The 16,221-nt window shown below is 41.5% G+C and overlaps 1 protein-coding gene across 1 annotated transcript in view; it reads right to left on the bottom strand.

The window, feature by feature from the left end:
- Window positions 1-1,686: 1,686 nt before the first annotated feature.
- RASEF (RAS and EF-hand domain containing) overlaps window positions 1,687-16,221 on the bottom strand; it is a 70,313-nt gene continuing 55,778 nt past the window's right edge. The window contains exons 13-17 of the mRNA XM_065879406.1: window positions 15,025-15,106; window positions 13,710-13,824; window positions 11,872-11,991; window positions 9,383-9,459; window positions 1,687-1,792 (exon numbers count right to left, since the gene is read on the bottom strand). Coding sequence (XP_065735478.1) covers window positions 1,687-1,792; window positions 9,383-9,459; window positions 11,872-11,991; window positions 13,710-13,824; window positions 15,025-15,106 — 500 coding nt within the window. The remainder of the gene's footprint in view (window positions 1,793-9,382; window positions 9,460-11,871; window positions 11,992-13,709; window positions 13,825-15,024; window positions 15,107-16,221) is intronic.

Below are 16,221 nucleotides of genomic sequence, written 5' to 3'. Positions count from 1 at the left end.
AATAGAATTGTTTTAATTCTACAAGAGGGATGTTTTTAGCTTATGTATTACAATAAATAAGAGCTATTATTTAAGTTTTTTCAGCAGGTTACTTGGGGCCTGGACCTATGAACAAAGGTAAGTTCAAGACTCTAGTTGGGAATAACTTAGCTGGTTCAGGCCACTGAAAACCAAAACCAAAAACCAAAAAGCATGCCTTGCTGACCCACCCTGGGGTCAGGTACTGACTCCTTTGGCTTTTGGAGACATTTCAGTGGGGAAGTCTGGGAGGCAGTACAGCTTCTAGGAGGGCAAAACCTATCAGGCTGTTGGTGAGGATGAGTCCCTAATCACCTGAAACCAAGGACTCTGAGTTACCTGTACCCTAACCACAATCCCTCTTCAAAAGAGGTGACTTTCCAAAACTACACATAACATTTCTTTCACTGTTCATTATTTAAGGAGGAGAATGCTGGCAACCAGGGAGTTAGGGGATTTGCGTTTTTCTGGAGATTATACTCTTAAACCATGGGTAAACCATGGGGAGGTTTGAGCATGCATATTTTCATTCGGCAAAATGTTAAATCAATACTAGTGTATTTTTTGAATGAGATATGATTCACATACCGTAAAATTCACCATTTAAAGTATACAGTTTAGTGGGGTTTAGTATATTCACCAAGTTGTGCAACATTATCACAATGTAATTCCAGAACATTCTCATCATCCCGCAGAGCAACCATATAGACCCATTAGTAGTCACTCTCAATTCCTCCCTTTTACCAGCCCCTGGCAGTCTCTTGCTGGTGTTTTTTTTTTTTTTAAGTGAAGTGTGACAACTTTCCTGGGCATTGTATTTTCAGTTGCATGTAGCTTTATATTTTTTCATTAGAATTTTTAACAGTGAACTCAAACCATTGACTTTATAAGTATTCTGAGATTAAAAACTACCCTCTTGTATATACAAACTATTTTTGTCCCCCAAAACAACTATTTTGTTTTCTTTCTTTATACATAAAAGAGTTTTCTGTCTCCACTGGAGCTTAAAACATTACCATTTTTTCTCAAATTCTGTTCTTGTACAAGAAGTGAGAAAAATTAATACCCCAATATTTAAAAAGTACAGACAAGCAGAGTCCTTATTAACTGTGGGCCATCATGCTCTCCTTCTCACTCCTTAAACAGCTACGAGTTGAGAGGGCTGAGGCCTGAAAGGCTAAGCTGCTTGTTTACAGATGAGGAAATGGATCTAATGTGGGTTGGCAGCATGTCTGAGACCACAAGGCTAGTTTACAGCAAAGCTAGGATGGTAACCCCCTATTATTAGTTTTCTAGTATTGAATATTGGAAGTAAATGTCATAGGTTATTTATACCACATGAACCTAATTACGTGAATTTCTTCTATAGCTTTGATCTGAGCATGTGCTTTTTTTTTAACCGCTTTAAAAACATTTACACATTATCTGTTAAGACTTTGTAAGGATAAGACAGGTATATTTAACCAGGGGGCCCAAATCACTCATTGAAACATAGCAAAAAAGAGCCGAGGTTCTGGAGGGACCTGAGAACACAGTTCAGATTTCCCACACTGTAACTCTCCATACGACAGGGCCTGTAGGACGTACCACTCCATGTAGGAAGCAGAGAAGTCACGTACATTCAGTACTCTGGGAATGAAGGCTTCGTGGGCCAAGGATCTTTTGGATTTAACCATTGCAACAATTCTTCATCTGGGTTGACTTTTTGGAACTGGTCCCACTCAGATTGGTAATGGATTTGCTGTCATCCTCATCAGTTCTTTTTTTCACTTCCCTGGAGGGAGAGAGAGAGAGACACAGAGAGAAAGGAGATTACTGAGGTATTAAACTGAACCATAAACAACTCTGTAGAAATAAAAGAGCACTGCTGAGCACTTGCTGTGTGCCATCCAGACAGTGTTCTAAGTGCTTTGTAGGTGTTGACCTATTTAATCCTCACAACAACTATATGATTTTGTTGTGCCCCATTTTATGTGAGGAAACAAAGGCAAAAAAAAAAGTTAAGAAATTTCCCTTAGGTTACACAGCTGGAGAAGTGGCCACGCAGGTGGGCTCCAGTGCTCACATTCTCAGTATCAGGCCACACACTCATGCATGCACACACACACACACACACACGCCCAGGTGCGTATACACATGTGCACACACTCACATGCACACACACAGACTACTCTTGCTCTCTCCTGTGGTTTTGCATGGCTTATAGTCTGCACACGCACAGGTCACTCCTTAGGACTCTGGAACCTGGCTCCCACCCCCAGCTAATGCTTAACATTAACAAAAGCAATGATGACTTTATAACCATTCTGTAATTATACAAGATCGTGGAGATAACAACAGATGGTTAAAATCCAGAAAAAATGTCTTCCTTTTGCCTCTTCCTAAATTTCTTTTAGAAATAACTGCTAGAGGCAACACTGGACCAAAGATCTCCATGATCTTATGAAAGCCCCCTAGGCAAGTCTCCTATCCCTGGGGATGCTTGTGAAATACACACATCCTGAAGTCCCACCTTAGACAAGCTGAATGGCAAACTCTGGGGGTAAGGAGAGTGTGACAGCTTGTCCCCAAGACAACCCCCAAGAGTTCTGCCTCCGCTGTCAGTGTCTGGTGCCCCCCATTAAGTGGTGAAGCTTGTGTCACTCCCCCATGGTCAGCACTGGCTCTGACTGCTCAGACCAATAGAATGGCGAGGAAATGGTGTGCTAAAACTTCCAAGCCAGGCATTAATAAGGCCTGACCATTTTGAGCTGCCATTTACGAAGCCCAGTGTTCCTCACTGGAGAGAGGGCAGCAGAGAGGTCCAGGGGGCTGAGATGCCACAGGGAGGAGCCCCCTGGCCGCAGACATCAGACCGAGCCACAGCGGTGTCCACGACCGCAAATGCATGAGACGCCCAAGGGAGAGCAGTCACGGACCCTCCAGTGAGATCCAGTCACTTCTGGTAATTTCAAAAAATAAAAAGTGGTCTTGTTCTAGGCGACTACATTTTGGGTGGCTTGTTACAAAGCAGTAGATCCTGGGAGTTGGCATATTCCCAGCACAGCAACGCTGTTCAATAGAAATAGAATGTAATTCACGTGTGTAATTTAAAATTCTTTAGCAGCCACAGTAAAAAATGTAAAGAGAAATAGGTGAAATAAATTTTATTAACATATATTGTTTAACTCAGTACTACAAAAATATCATTTTAGCATGTTACCAATAAAAAAATGAGATATTTTACAATTTTTTAAAACATCTTTATTGGAGTATAATTGCTTTACAATGGTGTGTTAGTTTCTGCTTTACAACAAAATGAATCAGTTATATATATACATATGTTCCCATATCTCTTCCCTCTTGCGTCTCCCTCCCTCCCACTCTCCCTATCCCACCCCTCCAGGCGGTCACAAAGCACCGAGCTGATCCCCCTGTGCCATGCGGCTGCTTCCCACTAGCTATCTACCTTACGTTTGGTAGTGTATATATATCCATGCCTCTCTCTCGCTTTGTCACAGCTCACCCTTCCCCCTCCCCATATCCTCAAGTCCATTCTCTAGTAGGTCTGTGTCTTTATTCCTGTCTTACCCCTAGGTTCTTCATGACATTTTTTTTCTTAAATTCCATATATATGTGTTAGCATATGGTATTTGTCTCTCTCTTTCTGACTTACTTCACTCTGTATGACAGACTCTAGGTCTATCCACCTCATTACAAATAGCTCAATTTCGTTTCTTTTTATGGCTGAGTAATATTCCATTGTATATATGTGCCACATCTTCGTTATCCATTCATCCGATGATGGACACTTAGGTCGTTTCCATCTCCGGGCTATTGTAAATAGAGCTGCAATGAACATTGTGACTCTTTTTGAGTTATGGTTTTCTCAGGGTATATGCCCAGTAGTGGGATTGCTGGGTCATATGGTAGTTCTATTTGTAGTTTTTTAAGGAACCTCCATACTGTTCTCCACAGTGGCTGTACCAATGAACATTCCCACCAACAGTGCAAGAGGGTTCCCTTTTCTCCACACCCTCTCCAGCGTTTATTGTTTATAGATTTTTTGATGATGGCCATTCTGACTGGTGTGAGATGATATCTAATTGTAGTTTTGATTTGCATTTCTCTAATGATTAGTGATGTTGAGCATTCTTTCATGTGTTTGTTGGCAGTCTGTATATCTTCTTTGGAGAAATGTCTATTTAGGTCTTCTGCCCATTTTTGGATTGGGTTGTTTGCTTTTTTGTTATTAAGCTGCATGAGCTGCTTATAAATTTTGGAGGTTAATCCTTTGTCAGTTGCTTTATTTGCAAATATTTTCTCCCATTCTGAGGGTTGTCTTTTGGTCTTGTTTATAGCTTCCTTTGCTGTGCAAAAGCTTTGAAGTTTCATTAGGTCCCATTTGTTTATTTTTGTTTTTATTTCCATTTCTCTAGGAGGTGGGTCAAAAAGGATCTTGCTGTGATTTATGTCATAGAGTGTCCTGCCTATGTTTTCCTCTAAGAGTTTGATAGTTTCTGGCCTTACATTTAGGTCTTTAATCCATTTTGAGCTTATTTTTGTGTATGGTGTTAGGGAGTGATCTAATCTCATAGTTTTAGATGTACCTGTCCAGTTTTCCCAGCACCACTTATTGAAGAGGCTGTCCTTTCTCCACTGTACACTCCTGCCTCCTTTATCAAAGATAAGGTGACCATATGTGCATGGGTTTATCTCTGAGCTTTCTATCCTGTTCCATTGATCTATATTTCTGTTTTTGTGCCAGTACCGTACTGTCTTGATTACTGTAGCTTTGTAGTATAGTCTGAATACAATTTTTATACTGTCTTCAAAACCCAGTATTTATTTAATACATCCAGCACATCTCAGCTTGGATTAGTCACACTTCAGGTGGCTAGTGGCTACTAAACTGGTCAGCACAGCCCCAAAAGGAGCTGATATGTGTTAACCTTTGAAAACCACTGCACTGTGAGTAGGAAACAAAAGGGAAACTGATTCTTGCTGGAGACCAGTTAATAAATGCTATGTTACATGTTTTCACATAGTCCTTATTTAATACACACACACATGCTGACAGGTAACAGGTGAGCATCAATGTCTTCCCTTCAAAGATAAGAAATAAAGACTCAGGAAAAGAAGGAGGGTACACAGTTCAACCCCATAACACCCTGTAAGACTTGGTTCAGACTTCTGACCTCCAGAACTATTATTTTTATTGCTTAAAGCACTAGGCTAGTAGGAATCTGTTACAGTGACAATAGAAAACTAATACAACTTCCAAATGCAAAATCTTGACCATTTGGTCATTCAACAAATGTCCAATTTATGTCAAACTCTGGGATCCTCAACTAGTGAGCTTTTTTTTTAATTGTAAATTTTTTTTTTAAATTAAATTTGGCTGTGCCGGGTCTTAGTTGTGGCACATGGGATCTTCCTTGTGGCGTAGGGTATCTTTAGTTGCAGCATGCGGGATGTTTTTAGTTGCAGCATGCAGGATCTTTAGTTGTGGCATGCGGGATCTAGTTCCCTGACCAGGGATCGAACCTGGGCCCCCTGCATTGGGAGTATGGAGCATTAACCACTGGACTACCAGGGAAGTCGCTCTCAACTAGTGACCTTTGAGAGAAAGCCAGATATCTTCTCAATAAATCATTACCAGGTCCCCGAGAGCCGCTAACACACAAGCACAGTGGAGCCGACCTCTTGGTGGGATAGGAATTCACTGTCATTTAATGAGGAAGAGAGATTCCAGGTGCAGGGAATAGCATGTATAGAGGCAAAGAGGCATAAAAGAACTTGGTTTTGACCGGAAGCAAAGTTTGCTGTGTCTATAGATTATCATTCATTTGGGAAGCAAGATAAGAGATGCAAATAGAAAGGTAGGTGAACTGGGCTCTGGGGGACCATTAGCCACTTCCTAAGGAGGCTGGACTCTATGCTGTAGGTAGGGCACCAATGTGGGGTGCAAGCAAGAAGGTCTTAATTGGATTTTTATTTACAGAGATTACCCTGATTACAGGGTGGAGGATGAACTGATGCTGGAGAAACTCTGAGGCAGAAACTTAGGTCCCTCCTGCACTAAACGGGGTAGGAAATTTTGAAGCCTGAAGCAGAACAGGGTGCGGCGGGGGAGGGATTGAAGGAAGATTGCAGAGAGGCCACTGAATCAGTAGGGCCCCAGAACCCACTAGAGGCAGATGATGAAGAAAGAGGAAGGAGTCAAGACTGACTCTAGGTTACTCTTTTTGAATTATAATAGTAGTTTCCTGAGAACCGGAGTATAGAATAAGGAACAATTTTAAAGAAAAATGAGCACATTAGGGTTTAGATATGTTGGATCAGTCATGCCTATGGAATTTTCATTTGTTGGTGGGTGGGAATATAGTTGTGGAATTTTAAAAAAAGATGGGAGTTAAAAATACAGAAATTAGAAGTCACCTTCTAGACATAGTTCTAGAAACCATGGTGGTGGAAGACATTAGACAGAGAGAGAAAGAGTAAGAGGAAGAGAGTGCAGAATAGAATCCTGAGATTACCAACATTTAAAAGGCAAGCCAGAGATTCAGAGTAAAGTCCCAATTTTGCCATTTAGTACTGTGTCACTTTGAGCAAGCTGATGAAGCATTCTAATTTTCAATTTTCTTATCTGTACAATGGGTTTAGTAAACATAGCATCTTCACAAGACAACTCACATCTCTCCCTTCTGGAAAGTCTAAAAGGCCTCTGTAAGTTACATATCATATGGCTGCCTGGTCATGTATTTTGTTTTCTTTTTTTTCTCTAATGTTAAATTGCACAGCCTATCTTACATAACCTGATATCTCTACAGGGCTTTCATACTGAGCAGAAATGATAATGCAGACATTACTGAACACTGAAAACAAATATTAAGGGAGAAAAAATAGGTACCCATATTGTTCACCTGGCCTTCAGTTTCTTTAATCTACCGAAGATGCAAGCATCTCCCACTTTAAGGAAATCAGGAAGGTATAATTCCAAACATCTAAAACAGGTTTAAGGCTGGGAAAATTAAATTACCTCACCCCAAACTGCCATATACTTAACAACTGCATTTTAAATGACTCAATCTTATGGACAGATTTATCCCCAATGGGCTCAGCAATGGCGCTGAACTGATACATCAGCCCGAGCTTTTCGTGTTTTTCTCAAATTTTAGGCCATTGACCAGTTTAATGCCTGTTGTACTTGAATCTATTGAAAAATGTTTAAAGCCTGTGGCTCTAGTGATGGCAGATTTACTTACCAGTGGACAATGGTTGGAATGAATGTCTATCAGCCCTACAGGGAAATTGCATTTCTAGGAGAAACTTTTCCTGGGATAGACAGGGTTTTCCAAGAAAAAGCAGAGGATTTCAGGTTGTTAACCAAACATTTATGGCCTTCCTTCAAAAACAAGTACTGTTTCAGACAGTGCAAACCCATAAACTGTTCTAGTTCAAGTTTTATGACATAACATGGTTTGAAGGGGAGTTACTATTACACATAACATTCTGAAAGCTGTAAAACTTTTTAAAGTGGTAATTTCACTTGTGGAAATGATACCATTTTCATTTAAGACTTGGGTATTTTGATAAGCAATCTGATGACACAGTATAAAGCAAATTAAAGTCTTTACATGTTTGGTTTATTTTTAATTTTCCTGTTTAACACACTGTTAACATAACTAACCTAGAGGCCTCAAACCAGCCCATAATGCAATAGCAACAATTTAAAAAGCTCCTTGATAAGTGATTCACAAGAAGTGACCTTGTTATCAGAATGCTCCTGCACACAGGTTTTTTTTTTTTTTTGCGGTACGCGGGCCTCTCACTGTTGTGGCCTCTCCCATTGCGGAGCACAGCCTCCAGAGGCGCAGGCTCAGCGGCCATGGCTCACGGGCCCAGCTGCTCCGCGGCATGTGGGATCTTCCCAGACCGGGGCACAAACCCGTGTCCCCTGCATCGGCAGGCATACTCTTAACCACTGCGCCACCAGGGAAGCCCCACACAGGTGTTTTAAGTAAAGAAGCTACACTGTAAACAGGGAGGCTGCTGGGCTGACCCAACATGCCAGCAGGAGCACCAGGGGAAAAGGCTGTCGTCGGCTCTCCTATCTTTATGATATAATAAAGAGGATCAATTCTGCACTCTGGGTGTGACCGGGGCAATTTGGAGTCATTTAACTGTAATATGACCCCACAAGACAATTCCGCGTTAAATAGTGATTATGTTATTCAGTAGAGTCCAGGCTATTATTATATATGGAATCATAGACTGTCAGAACTAGAAGGGGCCTTAGGGATCATTTTCTTTAGCCCCTTCCCTCATTGTACAGATTAGAGATGCCTAAAGGAAGACAGGGACTTAGTCAAGACTCCACAGCTGTTCGGGGTAGATTTAAGGTTGGACTTTGAGCCTCCTGACACTACAGTCCTCCAACGTGCTGGGCAGAAGCCAGCAGCCATGCAGAGGGCCTGGCCTGCAGCATCCTTTCCTGCTCAGCCCAGGCAGCAATTCAGCACTCCCTGCCTGAAGCTAAGGTAGCATGGAGCCCCTTACTGTACTAAAGTTAGGATTCTTATAAAATCAGAATCTCACAAATGATCTCACAAATCTCTACATGCCTAAAATTATGTTTTTGCTTTGTCAGCAATTAAGGATCATTGGCTGGATTTTGTTAATGTGCATTTTTATATTTTTTCTTTCTTTTTTGGGGGCGTATTGAATCCCTTTAGATCAGCAAAGAATCATTTTTTCATCTGTGGCAGAAAACTAGGCAGAAGAAGTAAATCCAGCAGAAAACATTGTTATTTCCTAAGAATACTGCAAGGATTAAAATACAGTTAAAACCAAGTTCCTCAATGATGCAATTTTCATTCTAATCCACATCCCAAAATGTTATTTATTATTAACACCATTGCCTTAGCTTAATAATTACCTGGGTAATAATGTAAACAAAGTGCTTCCAACTGGCATGATATACAATTTGTTTTGTTGAGTTCTTTTTCCTTTACCTTGGAAAATGTCATAATATAATAGATAGTTATATTCATAATAGTCTCTTGTGTTTAAAATCTGGTTCCTAGAAGTGATTCACACACGTCAACTATTAGCTTTGTGGGGACACTTTGCAGAAATATCAGTGACACCTCAGATGCACCTGCTTTGTTTGGCAGTAGAGGTATTTTGCCAATGTTCACAGTGAACAAGCAGCATACCAGTTTTTTATAAAAACTATGTTTGTTTCTCCAACCACTACTGAAAGACAAGACAGTGTTTTCCCATGTAGATTCACATTATGGTCAAGAAATTTGACACATACAACAGCTAAGTGAAAATTCAATCCTACATCCAGTTTTCCAAATATAAGGCAAAACTTTACCGAGTAAGGTGGAGAACAGCTTCCACTATATTGGAACCATCTTTGGCGCTTGTTTCACAAAATAATGCCCCATAGGTCTGTAAAAAACATATATATACCATTAAATGAAGGCTTTGATTAGGTTTCCTGGAATGTTTGCTTTTAAAACCAATAAAATAAAATAAAAATATTGCCCTGTTGAGTATGCTAAAACAAGTAGTTAAGAAATTGGATTGAGTTTCAAGACTTTAAAAAAAAAATAGGTTTGAGTCTACTTACTCCAGGAACAGTTCCTAGTCAGAGGATTTTTATTTTGCATCCAAAAAAAAAAAAAATCCCACAATACAAAATTTCATGGTTTAAGGCTCTTATATCCAAGTGTCACACATACTACCAAATGTTCTCTATCAAATAATTTGAGAGAGGGAAAAATGATAGCTTAAGGTAACCACTTAGGAATTAAATGTCCATCAAGTATATGTCTCCTTTTGGCTGGCAGCTAACACACATCCCGCCCCCCCTTCAATCTATCATCTTTTCCTATCAAGATTCAGCAGCCTCTGTGTTGCTAAAACCAATGGACATTTTCTAGTCTATTACTTAACCTCCCAGTGGTTATACATACAATCACTGATCATATCACTCTCCTGCTTCAGACCTTTCGATGCTTCCCATCCCTCTCAAGCAATGTTGGAATGCTTACCTGGCCGACAAGGCCTAGCGTGTACGTGGCCCCAGCCAACCTCCCAGTTTTACCTGCCACCACTCTCCCTCACTCACAGTGCTCATGTTACCCTGGCCATCCCTCTATTTCCCCAACACTCCAAATTCCCTCCCACCTCAGGACCTTTTCACCTGCTGTTACCACTACCTAGGTTATCCTATATCCCTAGTAACCCTTTCCCCAGGCTGACTTTTACCTACCTTCTAGATTTTTAGGTAATCCTCCCTTGAAGTTAAGATTGTTTTCTAACTCTGAAAAGTTGGTATTAGGTCTTCCTACTGTAAAACCTCTTGAGGCATGTTATTTTTCCAGCATAGCACTTGCCGCAGATGTAAATGATGAGGTTATTTTTGGGTGTCTTTGTCTAACAGCTGGAGACAGTTTCCTTTAGGAAAGGAGAATTATGTGCGCTGTGGGGCTGGGTGTGGGCAACACAGTCCTGTGTGGGATACGGGCAAGATGTGATGGGTGCTCCAGAGCAGGGAGAGAATGAAGAACCAAACAATGGGGAAAGACTACTGTGAAACCTTTACCCATGAGCCCCCAAATCCATAGAAAATCTAAAAAATACCCCAAATGAATGTATTTCTAGTAGAAATGGGTAGTGCTGCTGCTGAATTTCATAGCCAGGATGTTATAGGGTGAAATAGAGATGGCCTTTGAGGATGCAGGAGGGTGGAGGACATGAGATGCATAATAAGTAAGCAAACCTTGGGAGATCTGAGAAACTGTGGGGGAGGGAATAAAATTGGCATGTGGCCAGGAATTATGAGCTCTCTAGGGGAATATGTGGATTTCGTGGGTTTGACATCTGTCTCCCCCAGACAGTAAACTACCTGAGGACAAGGACGGTTTCCTTTGTTCTCTACCCTTTGCTCAGCTCACAATGAAGTGCTTTTTCACATGGTGGATACAATTAAATATGTGTTCAATGGATCTCTTCTGTATTTCACTGCCTAGTTTTGATGTTTATCGTATTTGGCTCACAGCTCTAAAATTTAAAAAAAGAAACAATTCCAACTTAGAATAGTGGAATGGAAACTTTAAAGTTCACATGTATATGTTATAGAGCAGTCCTTTCATGCTGATGACAGACAACAATGATAGCAATGTCAGATCGGACTGTTATGATAAGAACTTCATATTTGACCTAAGGAGCATCTGGTTCCTTATTTGGGTAAGACAAGTCATAAGAGGGCCACATAACATTCTGACACAATGATAATAATGAGAGAATAAACACTGCCCACAATAATAATCTGGACAGAAATGAGGTCCATCCTTTGTACAAATGCATAGCCAAAAATAATTTTATACTATTCCAACTGACTACAAATCTTAGAGGAAAGAATGAGTCTTCCAATTCTCTTCACCTCTTTACCCAGGTGACACACTGCACCATCTGCTGCCCCTTGGCACAGTGACCCTCTGGAACCAAACCCATCTTTTCAAAACAGGACACCCATTCTTCTTCCTCTACCTAGGTTCCAGGACTAGAGAAGGATTCCAGGAACTGGGGAAGAGTGAGGAGGAAGACACGATAATTTTGCATCCTCTTTGTCACTGGTACTCAGTGGGGGAAAATGATCATGTGATTGTTTTACCTCCACAAGGGATTTTAACTCTTGGTGTAATTATTTACATTCATGGGACGGATAGGGGCCACTGGGAGTTCTGCCTGTATAGGGACAGAAGACTTATCAAACAGAGTGGAGTTTGTCAAACAGCCTCTTCAGCAAATGTAGACAGAAGTGAAAGGTCCCTCCCAATTTGGACCCACTCTTACCATGGCCAGTTTTTCTCCAAAGTACCCTGGGACACATTTTTGTCCTTCCGCTTCAGCAGCATCACGAAGATCAGCCTTGTTTCCTACCAACATGATAGGAATGCTGTTATGGGCTGCGTCCTACCATGAAGAAAAGAAAGAAATTGTGCATATGTGTAACATTGGACAAGTTATGAGGTTGCTGATGACAACAGCTACCCTTTCTGAATGCCCCTTATATGCCACATGATGTACAGACAATATCTTTAAACCTCAAAATATCTCTAAAAGGAGCCAAACCTTCCCATTTCCAGATCAGAACACTGAAATTCAGAGAGGTTAAATAAGACGTTGTAAGGGCCAGGGGTGGTCCAAACTGACTCTATCACCCTTGCCACTATACAAACTAATACCAAACTCAAGAGGCGTGACCCCAGAATTACATTTGGCTGTAGTGCCCACATAATTTTCTATAATTTTCACTCCAAACAGTGGTGATTACAAGTCAACTTCATTATCACAGGTACAAAACACACAAATATTCCCTCAGCTATAATGGGACAAAAATGGAGTCTCAGAGTTCCACACTCGCTGCTATCTGGCTTACAACAAAAGCAAAATCAGAAGGCCCTAAATGTCAACATTTTTCCTGTGAAGAGTCAAGGAGCAGGCATTCAAATTAACAGATTCTCAGGATAATGCTCCCCAAATCAGCATATGCATACTGTTGCACTGTCTGTCCCGGCATTCACAGAGGAGCTGGCTGGCAGAATGTAAGATGTGAGAGGCAGAGTTAAGTTTGAGACTCTGTCCCTCCCACCAACTGGCCACTCGCCGGCTGCATGAAATCAGGCAGTCTCTTCCTGTTTCTGCCTCCATTTCCCTATCTGTAAAACGAAGGGGTCAGTAAGGACACATCCCCCTGAGCAGGCTATGAGAATAGAAGACAACCTGACTAGAAAAACAGGTTTATAGCTCCTAAACAAGCGAAGCAGCAGCCCTCACTGAGAAATGACTCTTTGTGGTGCCTAAAAACATCCAGGTGCTCATCCACTTTGGTACCACACCTGATACAGCATCAAGAAATGAGCCTCAAAACCAATGAAATGATGCCACTTCACTGCCTTTTGGACTCGTTTCTGATGTCATTATTGTATTGTGGTTCCTCTGTACACAATGAGTGATTTTTCTCTTGCTTTCAACATTTTCTCTTTGTTTTGACTTTTAGCAATTCAACCATGATATGTTTAGGTATGGATTCTTTTTTTTTTTTTAACATCTTTATTGGAGTATAATTGCTTTACAATGTTGTGTTAGTTTCTGCTGTATAACAAAGTCAGCAAATAATTATAGAGTCAGAAAAACCATCCTTTAAAAATGAAGACAGGGCTTCCCTGGTGGCGCAGTGGTTGAGAGTCCGCCTGCCAATGCAGGGGACACGGTCCGGTCTGGGAAGATCCCACGTGCCGCGGAGCGGCTGGGCCCGTGAGCCATGGCCGCTGAGCCTGCGCGTCCGGAGCCTGTGCTCCACAGCAGGAGAGGCCACAGCAGTGAGAGGCCCGCTTACCGCCAAAAAAAAAAAGAAAAAAAGAAAACCCAGGAGTTTCCCCCGCTTCCCCACCCCAGAAGCTCACTTTAGTAGTGTCCTTAGCTCTGTGGGAACTTGCCCAGCTACTGAGGAGGAGACCGGTACTGCCAAGTGCCATTGGGAACCCCACTTCTCACATCCAGTTCTTCCTGAGAGCCTGGATCAGTGGATTGTAATTGAGTTCGTTTTGACAAAGAAGAGAAACAGCATTTCCCGAGACAGCCTGTAGCTCTCCTATGTAATTTTTTGGTTCTCTGTTTTGAATTCTTACCTCAATCATATCTACCCATTCTCGTACATTAAGAAAGCTTTTCTCACACGTAACGTCATACAGCAGCAAAACACCATCTGCTCTTCTGAAATAAGACTTGGCAATACTTCTGAATCTGGAAAAGAGAATAGCACGTCATGGTTCTAATCAGCCAGTCAGTTTGGTGCTGCCTCATACTTCATCTCCTTTATGCTCACTTTTTCCCCTCACCTTTTAAAACAAGCCCCAATTGAGAAGAATCTAATGGCAACCTATTACTGTGAAACAGTCATCCCCGAGGCCTAGAATGACCTGGTGAAAGGTAACAGGATAAGAATCTGGGCTAGTGATTTAGAAAAGCCAATTACTTTCTCCACCAAATAATCCCAAGAAGTCTACATACCCCAGAGCATAGCCAGGACAAGGTTGAGATCATAATTTCTAAAAATTTCAGCCTCAGCAACACGCTACCAGAACCCAGCTGTGGGACATAGAAGGGTGTGTGTGAAGGATGGAAGGAGAGGCACGTCAGAGAAAAATTATTTTTTGGCTGGTGGGTAGGGAATATTGTGGGTGGGTGGTAGAAGAACTAACCATGTGGAACACCACAGGGCACACACAGGGTGTTGGGGGCTTACCAGGGGAAGGGCAACACCTCACCCTATCTGTCCTAAACCGAGTGCAGTATTTTACAGGATCTTAAATAGCTATGTTAACCACACATATTTTTCAAATGCTACTAGAAAATACCATGTGGGCAGGTGTCTGTGTTCACCGTTGAATCTGAACACCCTGAATGGTGCCTGGTTACAGAGGTCAGCAGGTACCCCCATGCTTGTTTGGTGCACAATCGGATACAGTCTGTTCCCTAAGAGTTAGATATGATTAAAACATATGCTTGATGCTCTGGCCATCAGCAGTGAAAGAAAGACAGGGTACTGTCTGTGGCCAGATGCGAGTCTGCTATTTATCAATGGTCTGTGTCCCTGCCCTTGAACCGGGGATCTGACAGGTCCTCCTCTCCATCTTATGTGGTGCCCCAGCTATGCAGCTCCTCACACTGTTGCCACATTCAGGAATGCCGCCTCACCGAAAATTTCTCCTTAGGATAGGGCATTCTCTTTTTATCAGTGGCTCACCAATCCAAAGGAAGCTTAAAGATCCTCTTCACACGACTGATGGATCAGCAAAGGAGGAAAGGATGTGGAAAAAAACAAGCATTCTTGAAATTCTAACGTGCTCTATCAGAATTACATGAGTACAAAACCCACCAAGTATCCTACAAAGCTTGTCTGTGCAACTCAGCAGAATCCAAAGTATTATGGAAAGCACTTGCCTCTCCTGGCCAGCGGTATCCCAGAGCTGCAGTACTGTTCGCTCTCCGTCTACAATGAGAGTTTTCATTTGAAAATCAACTCCTGAAAAGGAACATAAGAGAACATGGAGAACACGATGTAAATAATTCCATTGGTTTTTACTTTCAAGCCCTCTTTAGGATGAGACAAAAGCCAATAAGCCAAAGTTCAGCAAGACAGAGAGGAATGAACCTGGCCTTCAAGGACAGTGACCTTTACGTACTAATTATAAGTCAGACCACACAAGTGCGTGCAGATGCTTATTGCAGGTTGGCTGACTTGGGGAAGGATTTAATCTGTGGACAAAAGGAAAATCTCTGTTTTATGTGTCCACATAATTAGATGGACTCAGTTATATCTGTGTGTGTGCATGCACATAAATGTGCCTGTGTATATGTATATATACAGGTATGTACATGTGTGATGGATATATATATAAGTACATGTATACGATGTATATATATGCCAGGCTCTCTAGGAACCGAACCAAATATTGTAGGCTTTTCATGAGTCAAATTGAAGTGAACCTTCAGCTTTGTCGTCTTGAAAGGTGTAACAGAGAACCATAAATTTAGAAAGACATCCATTGTGAAGAAGGTAATCTGTTCTAAGGTTTCTGGTTATCAAAATAAGAACTCTTTAGATAAGGAAGAAAAGTAAATGATAATTTGCATATCTTCTTTCAATTCCTTTTACTGATTACTATGCAAATTTGGGAAATGAGGACACTATTTTTTCCTTGTTCTGAGAGGTATTACTCATGTTTTCCGTTGTGAAGGAGGGGAGGGAACATACACCCGGCTATGATTTTGACCTTAATGACAAACTGGCTATCGGTAAGCTCACTTTATCAACATCAAACGACACCTGATCAAAAAGGCTTTCCCTGGGCACCCTGTGTAAAAGTGTACCTCTCCCAAACCTCATTTTTTACAATGTGTTTTTCATCCATTTCCCTCATTGTGGGCTGGGATTTAGTCAACTTTGTTTATTGTGTATCTGTAGTGCCTACAACAGTATGTGGCTCACAGCAGGATGCAGGATATGCTTGCTGAATAAATGAATCTGTCATCTCTGGCTCTAAACTTTGTTTGGTTGATCTCACTGGGTAAGCAGATACCTCAGTCCTTTGCTAGTCTTCCTCTCCCAAATTTAGGCCTTAGCCAAAACAGAGGGCT

This window comes from Phocoena phocoena, chromosome 6 (assembly GCF_963924675.1).
Source record: "Phocoena phocoena chromosome 6, mPhoPho1.1, whole genome shotgun sequence".
In the NCBI taxonomy this organism is placed as follows: Eukaryota; Metazoa; Chordata; class Mammalia; order Artiodactyla; family Phocoenidae; genus Phocoena; species Phocoena phocoena.
This window is presented reverse-complemented; position numbering and strand designations above follow the sequence as displayed.